The sequence below is a fragment of the Amaranthus tricolor genome, chromosome 7, assembly GCF_026212465.1.
Source record: "Amaranthus tricolor cultivar Red isolate AtriRed21 chromosome 7, ASM2621246v1, whole genome shotgun sequence".
Classification (NCBI taxonomy): Eukaryota; Viridiplantae; Streptophyta; class Magnoliopsida; order Caryophyllales; family Amaranthaceae; genus Amaranthus; species Amaranthus tricolor.
Window position 1 is genome coordinate 3,873,291 of NC_080053.1, and position 21,579 is coordinate 3,894,869.

At 36.2% G+C, this 21,579-nt stretch overlaps 1 protein-coding gene across 2 annotated transcripts; it reads right to left on the reverse strand.

The window, feature by feature from the left end:
• Positions 1-6,589: 6,589 nt before the first annotated feature.
• On the reverse strand, positions 6,590-18,927 carry LOC130818828 (probable glycerol-3-phosphate dehydrogenase [NAD(+)] 1, cytosolic). Of its 2 annotated transcripts, none has more exons than XM_057685058.1 (5): positions 17,800-18,927; positions 17,192-17,413; positions 8,124-8,371; positions 7,127-7,266; positions 6,590-7,044 (listed from the first exon to the last, which is right to left on the reverse strand). In XM_057685058.1, exons 1-5 carry the CDS (start codon positions 18,455-18,457, stop codon positions 6,924-6,926), a joined length of 1,389 nt encoding a protein of 462 aa, XP_057541041.1. In that variant the 5' UTR covers positions 18,458-18,927; the 3' UTR covers positions 6,590-6,923. The 2 variants fall into 2 exon arrangements, 1 of the variants encoding a protein (XP_057541041.1); XR_009044016.1 differs by lacking the exon at positions 6,590-7,044 and adding an exon at positions 7,534-7,618 and having other exon boundaries at positions 7,148-7,266; positions 17,800-18,891.
• Between the last annotated feature and the right edge of the window lie 2,652 nt (positions 18,928-21,579).

The following is a 21,579-nucleotide window of genomic DNA, read 5'->3' on the forward strand; positions in this document are numbered from 1 at the left end:
ATTCAATCATGAAGGCCCGAGTAATCTCAAGAAGGGTTCTATTTTTCCGCTCAGCCACACCGTTTTGTTGGGGGGTATCGGGGCATGTAGTTTGGTGTATAAGGCCATGATCATTAGCAAACTGTTTCATGTTGAGATTAACATATTCCCCCCCATTATCCGATCTAAGGATTTAGGGTTGAGTGTGAAACTGGGTAACAATCATGTTATAGAAGGTAACAAACACATCAAAGACTTCAGATTTGTGTTTTAAAAAATAAAGCCAACTCATGCGAGTGCAATCATCAATAAAGAGAACAAAATATGAGAAACCGTGAGAGTTAGAACCAGGAGCAGGGCCCCACACATCAGAATGTAACAACATGAAAGGTTTATGAGTTCGAGACAAGCTAGGGAAATAGGAATGTTTATGACTTTTAGCTAACACACACGATTCACAGTCCAAAAAATTATTACAACTATGAAGAGATGGAAAAAGACATTTCAAATAACCCACTGATGGATGTCCAAGACGTCTATGCCACATTCGTAGTTGGTGATTAGGAGATCGACGAGCAAGCGATGTATGACCTTTGTGACCAGCCTCATCCACATAGTATAATCCTCCTTTCTCAGTACCACGCCCAATGATCGCTCCTGTTTGAGCATCCTGCACAGTACAACCAGTTGATGTCATTACAACATTACAATTTAATTCCTTAGTTAACTGACTAATAGACAGAAGTTTATGAGTTAATTTCGGAATTAAAAGACAATTGTTAAGATGTAGAGATGGGGAAATAGCAACCGATCCAGCTTTAGTAACATTAACAAAATCACCATTCGCAGTCTGAATTTTATGACGAGGAGTATGTGTTTGAGAGATGAGATCACGTGGGTCATAAGTCATTGTATCAGTTGCCCCACAATCAAAAATCCATGTAAAATTATTTTCCTTCTCACAAAATAAACCTTTGGGATGATTTAAAATTGGGATGGGTGTAGTATGTGGGCCGGGTAAATGGGTAGGGTTAATATTATACTCCCTATAAAGGGGAGTATTTTGGGAAATAAACTCCCACCCTTTTCTCTCTCTTCCTCCGTCCTTCTCTCTTCCTCTGGTTTCTTCTTCACTGTTTGAGTCCTTTCTGGACTCTTCCTTGTTTCCCTGGTTGCTGTTGTATTTTCCCTTACCATTTGTATTACCTGTCGGATTTTGGATGTCGGTGGTGTTCTCAGGTAGTGCTTGCCGGTGACTGGAAAGATCAGTGGCTAGATTAGCCTTGCCGCCGGTACGGGAAACCGTGGCCTTGGTGGCGGCTCTTCGAAGCTTATGTTCTTCCCTCCATTCAGGGTACCCAATTAGCTTGAAACATCCCTCTTTTCTGTGCTTTGAACCTCCATAGTGGGTGCACTTGAGGTATGTCCGATCTCCATTATCACGCCGGAGTGAGGTTTCTGACCGGCCTTTGATTGCAAGTCCCCTACCAATCTCTGAAGGATGCACTCCTAGTGATGAGGTGGTACCCATGATACCACGTCGTGCTAGTTCTCGACGAATCATGGCGTATGCCATTTCAATGGTGGGTAACAGGTCTTGATTCAGTAAATCTCGCCTTTCTTTGTCTAGATTGTCATTTATGCCGGCCAAAAATTGGTAGAGTCTGTCTCTGGATGAACGAATTAAATTTTGTGATGTCTGCAGAATTTTCATCGGATTTGGCATCCAACGATCGATTTCTCTCCAAAGTGTGTTAAGTTTGCCATAGTACACTTCGATTGTGTCATTATTCTGTTTAAGGTTTGCTGCTTTACTGCTAAGATCGAAAATTTGTAATTCATCCCTTCCACTGCTTAGGAGAGTTTCAATTCCTTTCCAGAGCTCCCACGCCGTAGTGTAATCAAGAAATTGATTTATTAGGTCTGAATCGATATTGGCTATAATCCAAGATAAAACGACCGAGTCCCATTGTTTCCATTGTATGTAATTTGAGGCTGTGGGTTCAGGAGGGACGTCGATGACGTGATTGAGACGTCCTCTGCCCTCAATAGCAATTTGAATGAGTTTACACCATTTGGTGTAATTGTGGTAGGTTAATTTTTCGATGACCCGTAGGTCAGTTGTTTGTGGTTCAATTGTGGAATTGGTTTGTTTTTTTAATTGCTGGAAATATTGGAACATTTGTTCCATTTGAACAACTGAAATGAGCTGCTGGTTTTGGTTTGTGTTTTGGTTTTCGTCTGCCATTGTAGGTTAGAGAGGTAGATGATGAGTCCCTCAAAGGTTTATGGATTTTTTCCTGGATCTAAACCCTATGGCTCTGATACCATGTGATTTAGTATGGAAGCGTTTTTCTTTAGGGTTTATAATAGCAGAATTCACTTTTTCTGAATAATTACAAGCATGTTTAAACACATTCATCATCCTTCTAATTTAGGAAGGAAATAAGAGCTAAATAACACAATTCCTAAAATACAAAATATATTGATTTCCAAAGAATATTTCTGCTTTCCTACACCCATAACTTGAACCACCCAAATTTAAGCCCATACCACTTATATACAGTTGTCTTTAAACTTCATTTTTTTTTCTTTCATTAGTTGTCATATGCATATTTAGATTTCCGTGTGAAATTTCGGATCACTCTGATGAATATTGGACTTTACACGTGTTTTTCTATTTTTGGTTGTTTTTTTGAAGCTACGTAACTTTCTATTTATTCTTGTTCAAGCATTTAGTGATGTGAGAAAGTCTAGTTTATGTGGTCTAATGTTATATTTTTGTCAAAATATAAAAAAGTAAAAAAATTGCATTTTGGGCGTGTTTTTTATTTGGACCATGGTCCCCTCCCTAATTGTAACAACGTTGTTGTCTCCTTTTGGACAACATTGTACTGATTCAACTGTTATACCTCTACGACGCTTTTTTTTTGTACGCTTAAGTGTGGTGGATTTTGTAGGAATATGGATATTTTTATCAGGAAGGGCTTTGATCTTTTGTTTTTCTAAAGTTAGCTAGTACTGGGTGCAACTCTTGATTTAGAGGGTGTTTGGTATGAAAAGTAGAATTGGAATGAAAAGGAATTGAAAAGAAAGGTTAATAGTAATGTTAAGGATTAATGTTATTAATTGTTTGGCATTACAAATAAAAATGGAGGCACTTATACCTTTTTATAATAAAAGTGTGGTATAGAAATAGAAAAAAATTGTTGTACAATAGTAACAAAAGCAGCAAGCCTAGCAGCATTGACGGGCTGCCTTCTAATCTCCTTTTAGGATTTCGACGTTACCGTCATCTTGCTCGAATTGCAGCAACAATTGATGTGGCGAAATTACGGCTTTAAGTTTGTTGATGAGGGGGATCCCCATGATGGCATGGTAGGGAATTTTAAATCCACCACGATGAAACAAGTGGGCATTGTTTTGCAATTGTTTCTCTCTGCAACACGTACTGGAAGTAAGATAGTCCCAAGGGGTAAGACTCGATTACCTCCAAAACCAATGAGGGGTTTGTCAACAGGTTGCAAGTATTTTTCCTCGAACTTCATTTGTTTGAGGCAATCCATCGTGATCAAATCCGCTGTACTTTCAGTGTCAATTAGTACTCTCTTCATCTTCATCTGGCCAAGCTTGATTGTGACTACTAATGGATCTATGTGAGGCTGCTGGAGTGGTTGTGAGATAGTTGCGTCAAATTTCATTACCGGACCTCCTATGATTGCTTTGGAAGGTCCTTTCATTAGAGTGTGGACACTATCTCTTGCCACTTTGAGGGTGGGGTATTCTTCTGAGAAACCTCCTATGATCATATTGATCACTCCACATGTATCACTGGAAATGTCTTTTCTTTCTTCATCCTTCAGGGGCCTATGCCTTGGACGGTATGACCTCTCATTGTCACCACGAGAGGTATAGCTCTGAAATTGTCTCATAGCCTCCGCATATATCTTCACTTGATTCTCTATAAGCTGGAATTTCAGTTTTGGAGTTTTCATTCCATTTATCAGGGCATTAAGGCCAACCGAATCTTCCGAGTCAGTGACTTACTAAACAACCTCTTGAAACTTTTCAAGTATGTGGCTATAAATTCTCTCTCTTGTTGTATGATACTCAGCAAGTGGAAGTTGGACTTCTCCTATTGTTTGGAAGCCACAAAATGGCTTACAAACTTGGCTTCCAGTTGGGCAAAGGTATGGATGCTCCCCACTGGTAGCGATGTGTACCAATTCAAAGCGACACCACTCAAAGTGGTAGGGAAAAATTTGCACAACAAAGCCTGGTTGGTGGTGTACAGCAGCATCAAATTCTTGTACGCCACGATGTGTTCTTCGAGACATTTTGTTCCGTCGAAAGGATTCATGTTGGGGATCTTGATCTTGGCGGGATTAGGAGTCGCTAGAATTTCAGCAGATAAGAGGGAGTTCAGCAACACAGGGGCCTCTTGAGGTCCTCGACTGAAATCATCTTTTAGGGGCGTAATGGGTCTAGTTGGGTAACTAGACCCAGAAAGCTGCGACATCTTCCTCTCTTCCTGCTTTTTATCCACCAATGATTGTACATTGTGTGATTGTGGAGCCCTCTTTTCGTTTAAGTAGCTTCTAGCATCCGGAGTTTCAGGCTTGGATTCCCATTCTTCCTTTCCCTTGCTAAAACTCTTTTGGAGTTTAGATCTTTCCTTCCTCTGTCTATTCCTTTTGCTTGATCGCGATATTTGAGTATCCCTATCATCTAACTTTCGGAAACTCGAGTGGGGTTCGATTCTCTTCTTAAGGTTTTCAATTTGATTAGCTATGTCGGCTAACACCTGCTGATGTGGAGTGGCGGCATTGGCATTGACAATGGCATGAAGCTGTTCAGCGAAAGCAGAAGTGAGATTTTGTGCCAGCATGTTCAGATCACAGCGAGTCACGGCTTGATTGTTGGCCTGACCTGCGGAAGTGTGTATCTGTGCTGTGCACGGTGGCAGTTTGTGTAGGATTTCTCTTGGGAGCCATGGATTTTTGTTCAAGTGCTTATTACACACTCCCCACAGACGGCGCCAAACTGTTTCGATTATGAAACGAGGAAGTGCTAGAAACACTTAAAATACCTGAAATGGAAGTGTTATCAGCGCCAACAGTCAATGAAGTGGAAGTGAGATGTGATCCTTCCGTGGAAGTGACTTGAAGTCCTACAACACTACACGTTAGCCTTGCTTGGGGGGTGATCTCCCAGAAAACCCCTCCGACGCTCAAGTCGGATCGAAGATGAGAGATCGATGAATGAACGATAATAAATTGAACGTAAGAATATAGATATCAGGATAGTGGTTGTTTGTATTTAGGTAAGTCGATGAGATGATGGTGAGTATGGATTTTGACAGAGTTTCGGTATGATATTTTTACTTACCCCCTGTAAATGGGGATGACAGCTTCTATTTATAAGGATGAAGAAGCGGTTATTACAGAGAATAGGTTGGACTTCATAGGTATCATGACAGTTGAGGGAGGACATGATTAGTTACTGTGATGAGTGGGTAGTTACTTTAGGGTTTTAGGAAGTTGCTTACATGTTGGTTAAGCAAGGTAAAGGAAAAGTTATAACAGCCCTCTGACTAAGAGTCAAGATCAACGGAAAGTTAAAAGTCATAAAGGTAATATCACAATAATAATTAATTAAATAAGTAAATTTAAATGTTACCATAACAATAGTCAATGTGGCACAAAGCTAAAGATGACATAATTTGAACTAGAGTTTTTTTGAGTCATTGGACTTTTTGAGTTTTAAATTTATTTGTGAGGTTTTCAGATTAAGAGTTTAAATCACATCAAGTTTTAAAGAAATGAGAAAAAGGCGGGTGAGCAAAGGCTGTAGGGAGATCAACAATTTTCTGATTTCTTGGAGTTGGATTATTTGATGATTTCAATTTGTGATTAATTGTTGTTACTAAATTCATTTCCACATTTATACCAAAAAAAGGAGAACTAGTTGTTCTTATTGTTTTCATTTCCATTCTCTGAATTATTTCTATTCCATTTATTTAGTTTTTAATATTCATACACAGAAGGCTCCTTCTAATCATTATAAGTAATGAGAAATCATTATATTCATTCACTTTTTGTCTCGTTCGGCTTTTGATCATTATTTTTTGTTTACTTTTAATTTGTACTTCATTTTTAATCTATATATCTATAATTTAAAACATAGTCAAGTAAAATTTTATTTGATTTCTTGAATATAAATCATATAAATATTAACTTTTTATATTTTTATTTAACCACATTAAGAGATATTTAGAATTAAAATTTAAAAATGAATAGAATGCAAAGAAATAAAAGAGATAATAATAATTAAAAGACTTAAAAGAATGAGGGAAAGCAGCAGTGTCGGCCTTGATGTTGAAATTCAATAATCCATTCATCAATTAGTAGTTATAACATAAAATCTGTAAGCTTTTTTGGTAGTTTCATACTTTCATTAAAAACTAACATCTTTTCGTTTAGAATATTCTATTTTAAAAAGAAAAATTTGATTAAAATTTTTAATTTTTTAATGTTTAAATTTTTATTATATTTTTTTAATTTTTTATGATGTATACATAGAAAATCATCAATTTATAATTTCTTTCTCAGTCCCTTTGATATTACTACTCATAGTAACCATATTTAATGATAATAGAATTGTGAAAAGTTGAGAAATATCAACTGAAAAATACTACAAAAGTTGTATTGACACTAAAAGTCTGGAAAAACAAACTCATCAATCTAATGGTAACTAAATACATAAATCACACATTTCTCAGTTGTTCAAACCAATCAACTAAGTGATTGTATACAAGCATTTAGCCACCCCTAAAGGCTAAACTTAAATCAGACAATCCCTCCGATAGCACGCGCTACAGATCCACCTGACGTGATCATCGCAGATTTATCAAATGAGCCATAAGATATACTCCAAAGCTATTGTTACTGCCCGAGAAGTGAAGGTATGTAAAACGCATGTGATTGAGCTATCTCAATTCGTTCTCGGGGATCATGCATAGTCTCATCTCTCAACGCTTGAAGTATAGCCTGGGATGGGAAGTCCCTGAAGAACACAGTAGAAAATGTTATTATCCACTTGGCAAGATCTAGAGAATCAGATCAACTGCACAGAATGAGCAATTTACCTAGTTATAAGTATGCTATAAAGTGTCTTCAAGATTGGACATAGTTCAACTGGAGCAACAGGTTTATTTTCTTGAGGATGCAACACACTGATGGAGGATTGACCAAGTAGTTCATAAAATGCTTTCACTGCAGAAACACCCTGCATGTTATTGGACATTATCAGTCAATGGCTTGATTCCACAACTATATAATATAATACCGTGGATCCATCTAATTACAATAAATAGGAAGAAACTGGGATGAACGTAAAGTCGCAAAAAAATAGTAATGAAAAAAAGAAGGAATAGCTTGAGGCTACAACAAGCCAGGCACATGACAAAACATACGTTCACACACACTACCTGATGCTGAATCTACCTAAAGGCATCTAATCTACGATCTACCAAAAGGCACGCAAATTAATCACCTGATCAGCTGTTCTTAACATTACATTGGCCCAACACCAAGTGCTCCCGTCCAGACGGGATAAGTAGGGGTCAGACGCATGCAGCCTACACTCAAAAGGCAAAATTGATCACAAAGGCGGACATTGAAAAACAAACGGCAGCTAGACGGTCACTAGAGAAACATTCAGTTATGAGACCATAAGAATAATTGCTTTACCATTCTAACACTTGACTAGTACTACATATTACAGAAGTGCATCATGACAACCCCTTCATCCCCCAAGTTAGCCAAAATCAATTGAGTGGAGAACCTGCCACTCCATCTAGTACTCCTCACTTCCGATCCAGTATTAACCTAATAGTATCTACATTTCATACCCTGTAGATCTCTATGTAATAACGAATCAGGATGACAAGAAACCATGAGAAGATTATCCCAATTAAAAATTTCAAATAGGCAACATTGAAGTAAATCAGCAAGCAATACTATCAAGTTTTGCTGGAAACTAAGCACTGAAAATATGAGGGACAAAAATGGTTCACAAGTAACCTTATAATCATCTCGTTTCATTTCCAAAATTCAAATCAATAGTACACCGTTTTATAGTACCTGTATCATACCCTTTCCCTTGATGCTGTCACCCATATCAAGACTCAGGGCACCCTTTGCCAACATTTGACCGTACCAAGCATTACGACCTTTCAAGAGGGTAACATACGTATCTGCTAGCAATGGACCGGCAAGTCTCTCCGGTTCTTCTGCTAAAAGATGCGTGATAAAAATCATTTCTGATGTGCAATGTGCAAAATATACAGATTTACTGGTGGCACTTTCATTTGTTAGAGCTGCTACCATTCCTGCATCAGCCATACAAAAATGGAAATTTAAAGAACTCATTGACATGATTAAAAATTTACAATCTATTTATTTGCTCCATATTGCACTATGAATAATAATATTGTTCCAAACACGAGATTAATTTAAATAGCTCTTTGAAACCTTCAGAAAAATATAATACACAAGAAGATCCACAGTCAAATAGCATGCAATCAAATGGCATTTAATATGCATCCACCAAAAAAGACTCTTTAGACATTCTTTGAAAGCAATTTTCTTGAGTCAGACGAAACATGAAAAGGGTAATTCTACTTGGGAGGGGCAAGGGGTTAGATTTTGTGGAGTTTATTTTTCTTTCAATACAAACTATGAACCAAGAACTCATATCTATAGTGGAACAATTGATTCTTATTTTTAACAAAAATATGCCCTAAAATTCACTATTTTCGAGACTTCAGCCAGAGCCGTGTCGAACATTTTAGAGGCCCTGAGTGAAAATATAATTATTGGCCCATTGAAAACGAATTTATCGCTCATTATTTAAACTAATGAACTACTATTTGATAACAAATTCTTAAAAACATAAATAAATTTCAAACTAATTGGTTCATTTCTTGAAAACAATCGTTCATAAGAACAAAATTTCAATTAAAAATTGAATTAAAGAAATGCAAACTGTTTTTCAGAACAACTTGTTCTTCCTCCCTACATCAAGTGTTATGGACAATAGACAATAATATGCAAACATAAATTAACCTTTTAATAATCTTAGTACATACATTGTGATTTTTAGTGGTAAAAATATTAATTTTGCACTTTTTTTTCAAGTTCCACTTAAAAATAAACTATCACGTTCAACCTTTGACTAAATAAATGACATTTCATCAAAAATACTACGGAAATTTCATGATATACCACTGAGTTTCTCCAAAATTCACCATATATCACATAATTTTTTTTAATTCACCATATACCATTGAGTTTTCGTACGTTAGCACAGAACCATTAATGACAACTGCCGTCAGTGTGCTGTTTGTGGTAAATTACCAGTATGCCCTTACGCATTCAACTGGCGCCATTGTTAGGGTTGACTTCCCCAAACACAACGTATGTCTTACAAAAAATTAACGCACTTGTTTTCCATTCAAGAAACTCTCTATTCATCTTCATTGATCTGGAACCCTTAAAATTCCATCAAAAATTTGCAAAGTGTAGATTTGTGTGAAGTGAATTGCAGGTCGGAAAGCAAATTGGGACTGACGGTTGAACTTAGAGGCTGTTTGACGAGGTTTGTGAGGCAGCGTGATGGTCATGACTGAATTTCGCACAAAGTTTGCTAGTTCGGTGGATTAAGCATACGCAAGGTATTACTATCCTCTATTAGGCTAATAGAGGAAGAGAATAGAAGGAAAGCTGAGGAAGCATAAGTTGCTGAGCAGCTTTTGGCCCAGCAGGCATATACTGTGGCTGTAGACGTCCCTGTTTTGAATGTTGATGATGATGGAATTGAATATGTAAGAGTGTTTGCTACGCCAGCAACTGATGAGGTTTTTCCAGGAGATTCAGAACCTCAACCTTCACAACCTCCATACTCACAAACAAAAATATCTCAACCAAATAATCCTCCAAGAAGAAAAAAGCTTACTCCATGAAGAAGAATATACCCCCTGTACAGTCAACCCAACAGCAGCCATCCCCACCACAAACACCAACAGACCAACCCAGGCAGCCTACATCCCCTCAAGCACAACTACCAACAGACCAACCCAGGCAGCCTACCCCCCCTACAGCACAACCACCACACCCAACAGCAATTGCACATAGGCAACCAACCCAGCCCAAAGAACAAACCAGACTTAAACCCAAAGAGTGGAGGGTGCCTAGAAGCATTACTGTTAAGTTTGGCCTTGATGTTGGCAACAAAATTGTAGCAGGGAGGCAAATCAACACTAGGAGCGAAAAAAAATTGGTGGTTGAAGAAATCGATGTTGAGTCTGATGGTTGGCCTTCTGATGATAGTGAAGATGGTGATTATGAAGCTTCTGATGTTGAGGCTGATTCTGATATGGAGTTGGACATTAATGATGAGTACATTGTGAGAGAAGAAGATGTTCGTGATAATATACATGAGAAGACCTTTGAGGATTACTTAGATGAGTCTAACGTGTTAGACAAAATGTACAAAAATGGTAAAATTTGGTCTCACTTACCATTTGGATCCATTATTCTTGAGGAGTAGTTGATTTTTGAAATCAAAACACAGTTTCTAGATGTATTCAGAGATTACTGCATACAAGAGGGCTTCTCTGTTTCAGTTAACCATACTGACAGTAAGAGTTACATAGCAAGGTGTTTGATGAGGGATTGCACTTGGAGGATTCATGCTTCAGTTCTAAGAGACAAAGTCAATTGGGCAGAAAGAAGCTAGAAGGAGAGCATGCAACTTGTGGGAGGCTAAAAGAGAATCCTATGGTCTCTTCAACATGGTTATGCAGACAATTGTTACAAGACTTAGAGGCAAACCTAGATGTCCCAGTTGATTCATTGCAGAGGCTATGCATGAAAAGGTATAGGATCCCTGTGAAGTTGAGATTTTAATACAAAGTGAAGAGTTTAGGCAGGGAGCAATTACATGGTGGGTTTGCTAAGTCCTATCCAGCTCTTCCAAAGTATGTTGAAATTATAAAGTCCACAAATCTTGGGTCATATGCTCTGATTATATGGACTGGCGGTTTGAAATTTAAGGCCTGTTTCATATCTTTTGCAGCTCAAGTGAGAGGATTCTTAGGTGGTTGTAGACCTATCATAGGAATAGATGGTGCACATTTAAGTGGGTATTACAAAGGGATTATGCTCACTGCAGTTGCAATAGATGGGAATAATGAGATCTTTTTGTTAGCCTATGGAATTGTTGACACAGAGAGCATAAAGTCCTGGACTTATTTCTTCAGAAACTTGAGGTGCCTGTTTGCTCAGTATGGATCTCAGAAGGATGACTGGACTTTTATCAGTGACAGGATGAGGGTATGTTTCTTCTTTGTCTTTAATTTGAGATTATGAAGCTGTTTACTAACTTAGTCTTGTTTTTTTTAAGGGGTTCAATCAGCATTGTTTGCGGTGTGCCCAAAAGCTACCACGAGAATATGCTGCCAGCATTTGTACTCAAATTGCAAGGCTGTAGGATGGAGTCGGACAGCATTTCATAAGCTATTTTAAATTGCTACAAATGCCTACAATGAGTATGTGTTTGGAAAAGCTATATCCAAGATAAAAGAGTATGATGCAGCAGCATATGATTATCTCACAAATGTAGAAGAGCAGTGGAGTGTGCACATGTTTGACAGGACAGTTTGTTGTGATCATAACACAACAAACGTCGTAGAGTCATTCAATGCAATAACAAAGGCCAACAGGGACATGCCTGTGTTGACATTGCTAGAAGGTAAATTTGTGTCCCTGTTTTGCTCATTTGAATGCAAAAAAAATTGTTGTTGCTTACTGTGGTTTTTTTTTTTTTTTTGAATAATTAAGCTGTCAGAAATTGGTGCATGAAAAGGATGGGTTCCAGGTACGATAAAGCAGTGGGCATGGAACCTAATGAGCTGACAGAGCATGCAAAGGGGGTGCTGGAGACTAGGACTGATAAGTCTAGGTTCCGCCATGTCACTGCAACTGGTGGTGGAGAGTTTGAGGTGAAAGATGGCCATGTCAAGTTCCCTGTCATCCTTGGAAATATGACTTGTGGGTGTGGGAAATGGCAAGGATCAGGGATCCCTTGCAAGCATGGTCTCGGGGTCATTAACATCCAGAGACTTGATCCTAAGGACTTTGTCTCACCTTTCTACAAGGGGGCTGCATACAAACTCACTTATGGAGACCACATCCACCCCATGGCTGATCCAACTCATTGGCCTTCACTTGATGTGTCAGAAATTGCACCACCCCAAGGGAAAAGAAATGCTGGCAGACCACCTAAGCAAAGGAGAAGAGCTGCTCATGAAGCAAAAAAAGGAAAGAGGCACAAGAATAACAAATGCAGCCTATGCAAAGAACTAGGCCACAATGCAGTGACATGCAAGGCAAAAAAGACATCAGCAAAGAAGGCAGAACATGCAGCTTCCTCTTTACAACAAGGCAACACAAGGGGGAAGAAGAGAAAGGCTGCTACTTAGCATTGTTTAGTGTCATTTTTTGGTGAACAGTGTTTAGTGTCAAGTTGCTTTTGAACAAAATGTTAACTACTTGGTTTGTATGACACTTCTTTTGTTTATCACAATTCCAATGTAAGCACAAACTAGCCATTACACTCTTCCAACGGCTATATTTTTAAAGAATGGTATTTGACGCAAAAAAAAATGGTATATGGTGAATTAATAATAAACCACAAACGGCACACTGATGGCAGTTGTCATTAATGGTATTCTGTGCTAACGTACGAAAACTCAATGGTATATAGTGAATTAAAAAATTTTATGTGGTATATGGTAAATTTTGGAGAAACTCAGTGGTATATCCTAAAATATCTGAAAATACTAATATAATAAGTGTTTTATTCCAATTCAACTCTACATATGAAAGAATATGTGCAAAGATATTCCAAAAACAAATGAAGCCCAACATGACCATATTATCTAAAAGGATATAACTTAGCATAATTATCCTTCAAAACCCAAGACACTGCAAGTAATTGGTGACCACCAAATCAATTGCCTTAATTTATACATTTCTTATCTTTCATTGGTGACCTCAGCCATGATGGAACACTTCTCTCAACCTTCACCGGCCATGAATGAAAAACTTCTTCACCATTTGAAAAGATTAAAGAAATTATATATATTACTTGAATTTCAGTATGAAAAATAAAAGAGAAAGTGTCAATTTAAGGAAGAAAAAAAATTAAATAAACTACAGCCATGATTACTAAAAATGGGAAGTCGAGGAGTTATTTTTCGGATTTATGATAAGTATTATAGGGAAGTGGGGAAAATGAAAAGGCAAGTCAGATTAGAGTTTAATCTTTTGACCATAAATTACTACCATAAAATCCCATTAGTTTTTTTTTACTCTAAAAATAATACAAAATATTTTGGGCCCCAAACAATTGGGGCCCTGAGCAACTGCTCATGTGGCTCCGGGTAGTGGTCCAGCCTGACTTCAGCAAAACTAACCCAAATCAATATTTCAATAAAAAGATAGCCAAACGGATCTTCACTCACTAAGTAGATGACAAATATCTTCCAAAAGCACTAGAGCTTCTACTTTTGAAAGTTAAAATGATGATCCCACATAGTTAATTTTATCAAAGAATAATTTGCAAATTACAGCCATAAAGTTAAGGCTTTTTGCGAATTAAATATAGATCTCAAAAGGAGCACCTCCTTAAATAATTTTGGGTTATGTATAAAGTAGACCTAATACATGTGAACTCTTCCACAATGATTGACCATGTTTGAGATTAAATATCAAACACTAAAAAGACTACATTTTACAATACTAGACTACATTGAAAGCCTAAGCCATTCACTGTTTTCAAACTTTGATATACAACAACACTTATGTCAAAGCCATAATCTTAGCTGTAAGAGATCCCTTACTCAAACAAAAACAAAGCAATGAGAGATTGTCAATAACAAAGAGGAGACCTTATGTTTAATACCAATTTACGAAAATAAATTTCAATGAATGTTCACTTATGTTCTCCTTTTCCATTCATCCTTATCTATTGTCATATGCCATTGCAAATCTCAATTCTTCAAATCAATCTTCACTCCTGTCTATTGACCAACGAACCAAGTTACTTTCAAAGTGCCTTTTACTCTTGTATTTTAGTTTCCAAAAAGATCAGCACATACTTAGATTTCGAATCAAAATATTACAATAAAGTAACTTATGACAACAATAAAAAATCAATGATACACTAAAGTCAGTGAGTCATCATCTCTATTATTATCATATATAATTGTACAACATTCTATTTTTTAAGTGTCCATTCTATATTTGAATATTGATAAAACAATATTCCAAAAGTACAAATGATTCTTAGGGGTTGTTTGGTATGGAAACATAAAATGTAATGGAACGGAAAATGATAAAAAAGAGTAAGAGTAAAGGTGAGGATTATAGTTATATGTTATTTGGTATAACAATATAAGAGAAACACTTAAGACAACTACTACCTAAGGAAAGGGAATTTGTTACTTGACATAAATGAAAGGTAACAAAATAAGGGTATCCATTAGGCTCAAGAAAGGAATTGGGTTAACCTAATATTATACCAAACAAAAAATGTGAAGTAATGGTAATTGAATCCCTTATTTGACATTAAAAAATTCATACCAAACATCCCCTTAATCTCAAATGATTTCCATATCATATTAAAAGGTTGATACATAAATATATAATACTCTCCTTTCCTTGAAGTTTTTTGTCGTCATAGTTGCAATTTAACGTAGGGACAAAAAAATTGAAGAGGAGTTTAGAAGAAACGCTTAAAAATAGATATGGAATGCAAGAAACATTTTAACAAGAAGAACAAAGTTATATTGTCAACTACGGGACAAATTAAAACTAAAAGAGAAGAAAACTTTAAAGAACAGTGGGAGTAGACATTATGAGTATTTGATAATATTACATGGTTGGGTCCACGTACTTAATTTCTTTGAAATACAAATAGGCCCAAGGCATATCACATGGCATGAATGTGATTTAAGCACCTATTTTGTAACCTAACTCTAGTGGGGGCTCAGTTGCCAATAATGAATCCTTTTGTATTGTAAGATGAGTCGTCAAAATTTTATAAGGGACTGGAGTAAGAACATTTCTGATACAAGCTCACTGGGAACGTACAAAAATTTATATAGCAGGCCTTCTCATGAACAAACGCACAAAACACGTCAAACATCCAGTAGCCTGTAAGTAACTACACCTGAAAGTTGTGGAAATGTCAAGCTTACTAGATCACTAGAGATTTGGCAAGGACCTGAAGTTCAAATAAAAGCTTCTTGGACATACAAGGATCTCTAAACCGAAAGTTCAAAGTAAATATTGAAGACAGGTTAGCATCAAACTCACTACAAGAAGCTGAGGAGACATGGAACAGAATTTAGATGGACATCTTTCGACAGTGGCATAACTGTTACATCAGACATTCATACTCTATCACAAGGTTTACTTTATGGAAGAGGTTTTAGTGATGCTCAAAAAAGTAATTTGCAATTAGTGCAATAGGATTGTGGAACATTTGTTGCTGAATGTAAACTTACTTACCTAAGCATTAACGTTGGCTTCTGAATCAGCAAGATAAATGACCCAATGAATTCTAATTACTCCTCAAATTCTGAGCTCCTTTAACTAAGTTATCAGGATAAACAAACATATTAACTGAATGGATGGATCTCGTGCTCAACTAAAAGGTAGGTGCTAAGGTTGTGATCAAGGTTGCTAAAATCAGGATACTACCTGGGATTGTTGAGGGGTAGGATCAAAATTGGTATATATATATATATATATATATGTGAAATCTGGATTAGTGTCACATGATTTGCTAATCTCCTCGCGAATCAAATCGAAAAAAGCGAATCATGGTCGATTTGGGCTATTCTTGGACAAATTTGAGTGAATCGCGAATTCAAAAGGCAAATTAGCTAGTGAATCATGTTAGGATCTGGATTATATGTAAATATTTTACAATTGAAACTACCATTGTAGAATCGGATTGTTAGGATCTAGGATCGTAAAATATTGTTATGATCCTACCAGCTAAATTTTGAGCTAATTAGGATTGCACGATTCCACTAACATTAAGATCCTACCTACAATCCAAATTGGTTGTCTTATAATCGTAAAATTGTAGATCAAGATTGAGATTCTAATAACCATGGCTGTGATACCCACTTCTGAAAAGCCAGAGTAAGCATAATTCTCACTCGACACCGCCTATCTTTCCCCAACGTCAGACTAATGATCCATTATACTCTTTTTCAGTTTTGGCTTCTATTTTGGGTTAGTTTCTCCGCTTATTTAAAGGTGGAAAAGAAGAAACCTAGTCCTAGAAATTCAGGTTGAGAACTTGTAGCAGATTATCAGCAAGTGAGTGGAACAATCCACGATTCCTTTGGACTACACACATGGCTGTGTGATGACTTTGATGCTCAATTTTTATAAGACATAGAACATTGTATTTTTCTTATATGCTCATTTTAGTGGTGGCTTCACCCTGAAGAAAGCATAAATATATATCCTGTTCATATTTTGATTAGCTTATTTCACATGCCAATCTTAGGATGTTGGGACATAAAATCCGTTGAAGCACAAACTTAGAAAGAGCTTAAACAGTTGATCATTGAGGGTCAAATTCATTCCTTTTGTAAGTGACTTATGTGCTTTTATGAAAAAAAATTTTACGTTGGGTATCACTCTCTGGTACAAAACAGAGTTTTAACATGCTTTTCCTATTTGTTGTTTGTGAGATTTCCCCAATAGGCTCTTTCATGTCACAGAGGTGTGTCTTGTTCCTTTTCAATTGTTTAATATATTGCAATGAATTAGCGGAAAATTTACTCCAAATTCTCAATAATTCATTCCATAAAAGCATTAATTGATACGTTGTTTATCAGGGCCAAGTAATCCGTCACCCTCCCAAGTCCCAACCATACGGCAACACTAACCCTATCATAGCTCCACAAGGGTCATTTAACACTCTATTACTACATGGTTCTAACTACTAAGGTCATTTTTAGTGAATGTTTAGAGCTCCAATTATCCAAAGATTACGGAGTAGCTCAGATCAACATTTATGTAATCACTTTAACCTCAAATAAAGGAGCAGAAAGATCACTCACCAGCCCCAATGGCATAGACATTCTTCAAACCTCCCATTACTTCATGTGTGACGAGGTCACCATTATCCCAAACAATGAAATGTGGCTGTCTTAGAAATTTTGCTAGAGGCTTCCTCCACTTCTCAGCTCCACAAATTCTAGCATTAGCATACTCTTTGTTATAGATCTCTGCTGCAATATTTGGTCCTCCAAGATAAAGAATATTTTCCATGGGCACTCCAGCTGCACAAATTATAATTTTAAATCAACATAATCGTGAATTATCACAGGAATCTGATGTAAACAGAAAATTCTCAGAGGGATATTGGTAGTGGACTAAAAAAATCATCGCATTATAGAGGACTACATCAAAATATCTTGCACATGTTTGTTTACAAGGGTCCATCGGAAGCAGCCACTTTATAATTACAAAGGTAAGCTTGTGTACATAAAACCCTGCAACCCATATTTAGGTGCGAGCCACATATGTACTTCGAGCCACATAATATTGTTATATCAAAAGCTTCATCTGCAATCTTTCCTTTGCCAAGAACGTAAATGAAAATGCACACAAGCAAACTTCTTTGATAAAATGATCATAAACTACTAGGCGGGAAAAGAAGGCTTACAAGCTTGGTGAATCATCTGAGTAGGAGTCACAATGCGAGGCACCGGCTCCAATTCAGCCTCTATACCCTTTGCCAGAGATATAATAACGGGTGTACTAATCCTTTCCTTCCAATACCGACTAATCTCCTCAAACACCTCTCTAGTCTCCGTAGATGGCAAGCCATTCACTACAATATCAGCATCCCAAACAGCTTCTTGCAAGTTTGTAACAACTTTCAAAGGGCATAAAGGTGTATCAATCATATTCAAACAAAACCCATCTTTCAAAATCTCATCAGCATACAATGTCCGATCACCTAATCGCGCTTCTACATACTTCAAGTATGCACATCTCCTAATTAGCCTCCTCAACACATCTTCTCTTGAATTAATCACCTCAAACAAGTGTTCAGCCGTCGCTCGGTCAACTTGTCTGCCAGGTCTCCTCCATATCCTAATTAAAACCTTATCTCTAAGATGACCATAACTATCTTGCAACAATGCTAGAAATACACTACCCCAAGCACCTGCCCCAACCCCAACAATCCTCAAAGGATCACCCTCTGCTTTACCAAAATGTCGTCGAAGTTCATCTAGTTTCTCCTCTAATATTGCTCCATTAACACACACACCATTTGCAAACCCATGATTATTCTCAATTTCAGAAGTTCCCACCATTTTTCTTGCAACAAACTAAGTAGAAATATACACAGTTTATATCTCTTTTCAAATATTTATTACCAACTTCAGATTTTGATACCCCAATTTAAGATTTATAGTAATAATTGCAACCAAGATCAGAAAACTAAAAATGCAGCATTTTGATTTAATGATCCAAGTTTCTTGACCATTTATATAACAGGTAGTCCAAGTTAAAATCAACAGGCATTGGTTAAAGTGACCCAACAATTCAGTGATCAACAAAACATCATACAAATCAAAACATAAAGCAACACAAAAGGACAGAAAGCACGTATCTTTGTTGGGTTAATTCCAAAAATTGCGATATTTTCGAGGATACATTCTGGAAAATGACCTTGTTTGGCTGTTGAGAGATGAGGAAGAAGAAAAAGAGAGAAAGAAAGGGTTTTAGAAAAGCAAGTTGAAGATTGCGTGTCCAGAAGTTGTAACTGTTAAGAAGAATTCAATAACCACGTGGAATTTCTTGTTAACGTCGGTGCAAATTTCTTTTAATTAATACAGAAAGTCGTATAATTGAATTTTATAAATACCACATCCCCAATTTACACTATTAAATTTTATAATGATATTTTATACATTACTATTTACAATAATACTATAAAAATATTAGAATGTCAATGTGTTGGCGTATCATTACTAACATGGTTTGTTGTTGTAAATAATAGTGTATGAAACAACATGCACCTTTACTCATTAGCTCTTCAAATAACAATATGTCAATGTCAAAATATTTAAATAAATAAAATGCTTTAGTGAGTGTTTATAGGTATGATAGTTGTGAATACTCATTAAATTATATTAACTTTTCACGTAATTTTAAGTTTTTGGTTTTTTTCATATGATAGATAAACATTTTTTGAATTTGCATGGTAACCCCTTAAACTTCTATCTTTTCGACTTGGTATACAAAAAGTTAAGATTTTTGTTAAATGTACGTTAATAACGACCTTTTTTTATAAGAGCAAACACCCTGATTACCCCTTAAGGCATAATTATTCAAAAACTTGGTCGAAATAAGAACTTAATTTAACAAAGAGCTTGACATTTTGTCTAAAGTTAAAAGCTTGGTGTTATCATGTGAATTAAAAAACAAATATTTGTCTACCACATAAAAAAGTCAAAAACTTAGAATTATTATTTGGAATTTTCCCAAGATTTTCTTTTGTGTAAAGATACAAAGTGAAAAGGATTGATGCAAGCTTAAATTAGTATGGTTTGTAGATGATGATTGAGAAAGCTTAGTTTGCAGTATCTTGAACTAAAATTCGACATAATTAGTATAGTTTGTTAATTAGATAACTTTTCTCGTGAGTTTTGTTGCTCAATGTCACTCCCAAACACAAATAAAGGATGAGAATGAGCGATAGGGTGATGAAAACGAGCCCGATAAAACCTAGTCACTTCCTTAAAAATAAGAATTAGTCGACCTCAACCTTTTAAGATTAAAGGTTTGACATTATTATCGTTGTTGTGTAGCTATTGTTTGTAGAAAACACAAAAACTAACAAAATTACAAATCATTATTCAAAACAAATCCATCCCCAATAAAATTTCCCAATCCTTATTTTTCGCCTCATTTTCCATTTTATCGCCACCCCTATTTTAAATTAATTTAATAAAATGACAAAAATGCCCTTGAACTTAAAAATTTTAAAACTTCTATAAAACACTTCAAGCTCACTCAATAACACTTTTATCACTTCAAAAACACAAAATCTACACATAAAATTAATCGGAGCTAAAGTGCGACTGAACCTAGAAGGAGTTGTTTACAAAAACTCGAGGTAATTTCTATTTTAATGTAATTCAAAATTCAAAAAAAAAAAATTACGACTCGCAGCAAAAGTGCGACTGAACCTAGGAGGAGTCGCACAAAAAGTGCGACTGAACCTAGGAACAGTTGCACAAAAAGTGCGACTAAACCTAGGTCTAGTCGCACTTTTTGTGCGACTCCTCCTAGGTTCAGTCGCACTTTTTGTGTGACTAGTAAATTATTTTTTTTTTGAATTTTGAAATTCCTTTTGTTTATTTAATTTATTTTCAAGTTATTATTATTTAATAAATGTTGTATTATTTTATTTTAATATATTATTTTATTGTGATAATATTATTATAATAATTAGTTTTGAATTTAAATAATTTATTTAAATGTTTAATTATTTTTTAATATAATAATAATATATTAATTAAAATTTAGTTTTTAATTATTTATCAATATAATAATTGTTAATAAATTTTTGTTTTAGTTGTTAATTAAATTTTAGTTGTATAATTATTTATTAATATAATAATTATTTATTTGTTTATATGTGTGAATTAATTTAGTTGTTAATAATTTATATGATTGTAAGTGTTATTAAATTTAATTAAATGTTTATTAAATAAATATTGTAAGTGTAATTAAAATGAATATAACTTAATGTACTATTTTATGCTTTTAATTTTTTATTAATAGTTTATTAAATTATGAAAATTACAGTAATTGGCTGGAAATCAGGGAAAAGAAAAAGGCTTTTTTAGAGGGTTATTGAGCGGCAATAGTTATAGGCCGTGTTTACTGTGAGGGATCCCCATGAGAGGGGGATTACGGGTTTTGCAAGGCGAGCCAAGCAGGAACAGGCGGCCAGACATAGTCAAGCCCAACGTTCGAGTACCCTAGACCATGTGTGTAGTTGCTTTGAGCGCCAGACTAGCCTACATAGCAATACAGTCGGCTCAGGTGATGATGATATTGATTACGATGAGTCTGTCGGTCGGGAAGAGTCTGTCGGTCGGGAAGAGTCTGTCGATCAGGATGAGTCTGTCGGTCATCCTGTTGATTGGACGCTCGTTAGAGGGCATAACACGGCTGTCACGCAGGAGCCAGCCAGGTTGAGGATGCGGTTCCATGGGAGAGGCAGCGCTCACAGTCCGCGAACATGGACTGGTTGATCACATCACCCCAGCCCGGGGGCCCTATTGATACTAGTTTGATACCCAGCTACAGTGGGCACGTAGCGAAGGTTATATTTGAGGGATCGAAGCGCACGCCTCCGATTTTGGATTGTCGCCCTAGGAAGAGGACGTTAGAGGCGATCATCAGACTGCAGGACATGTCT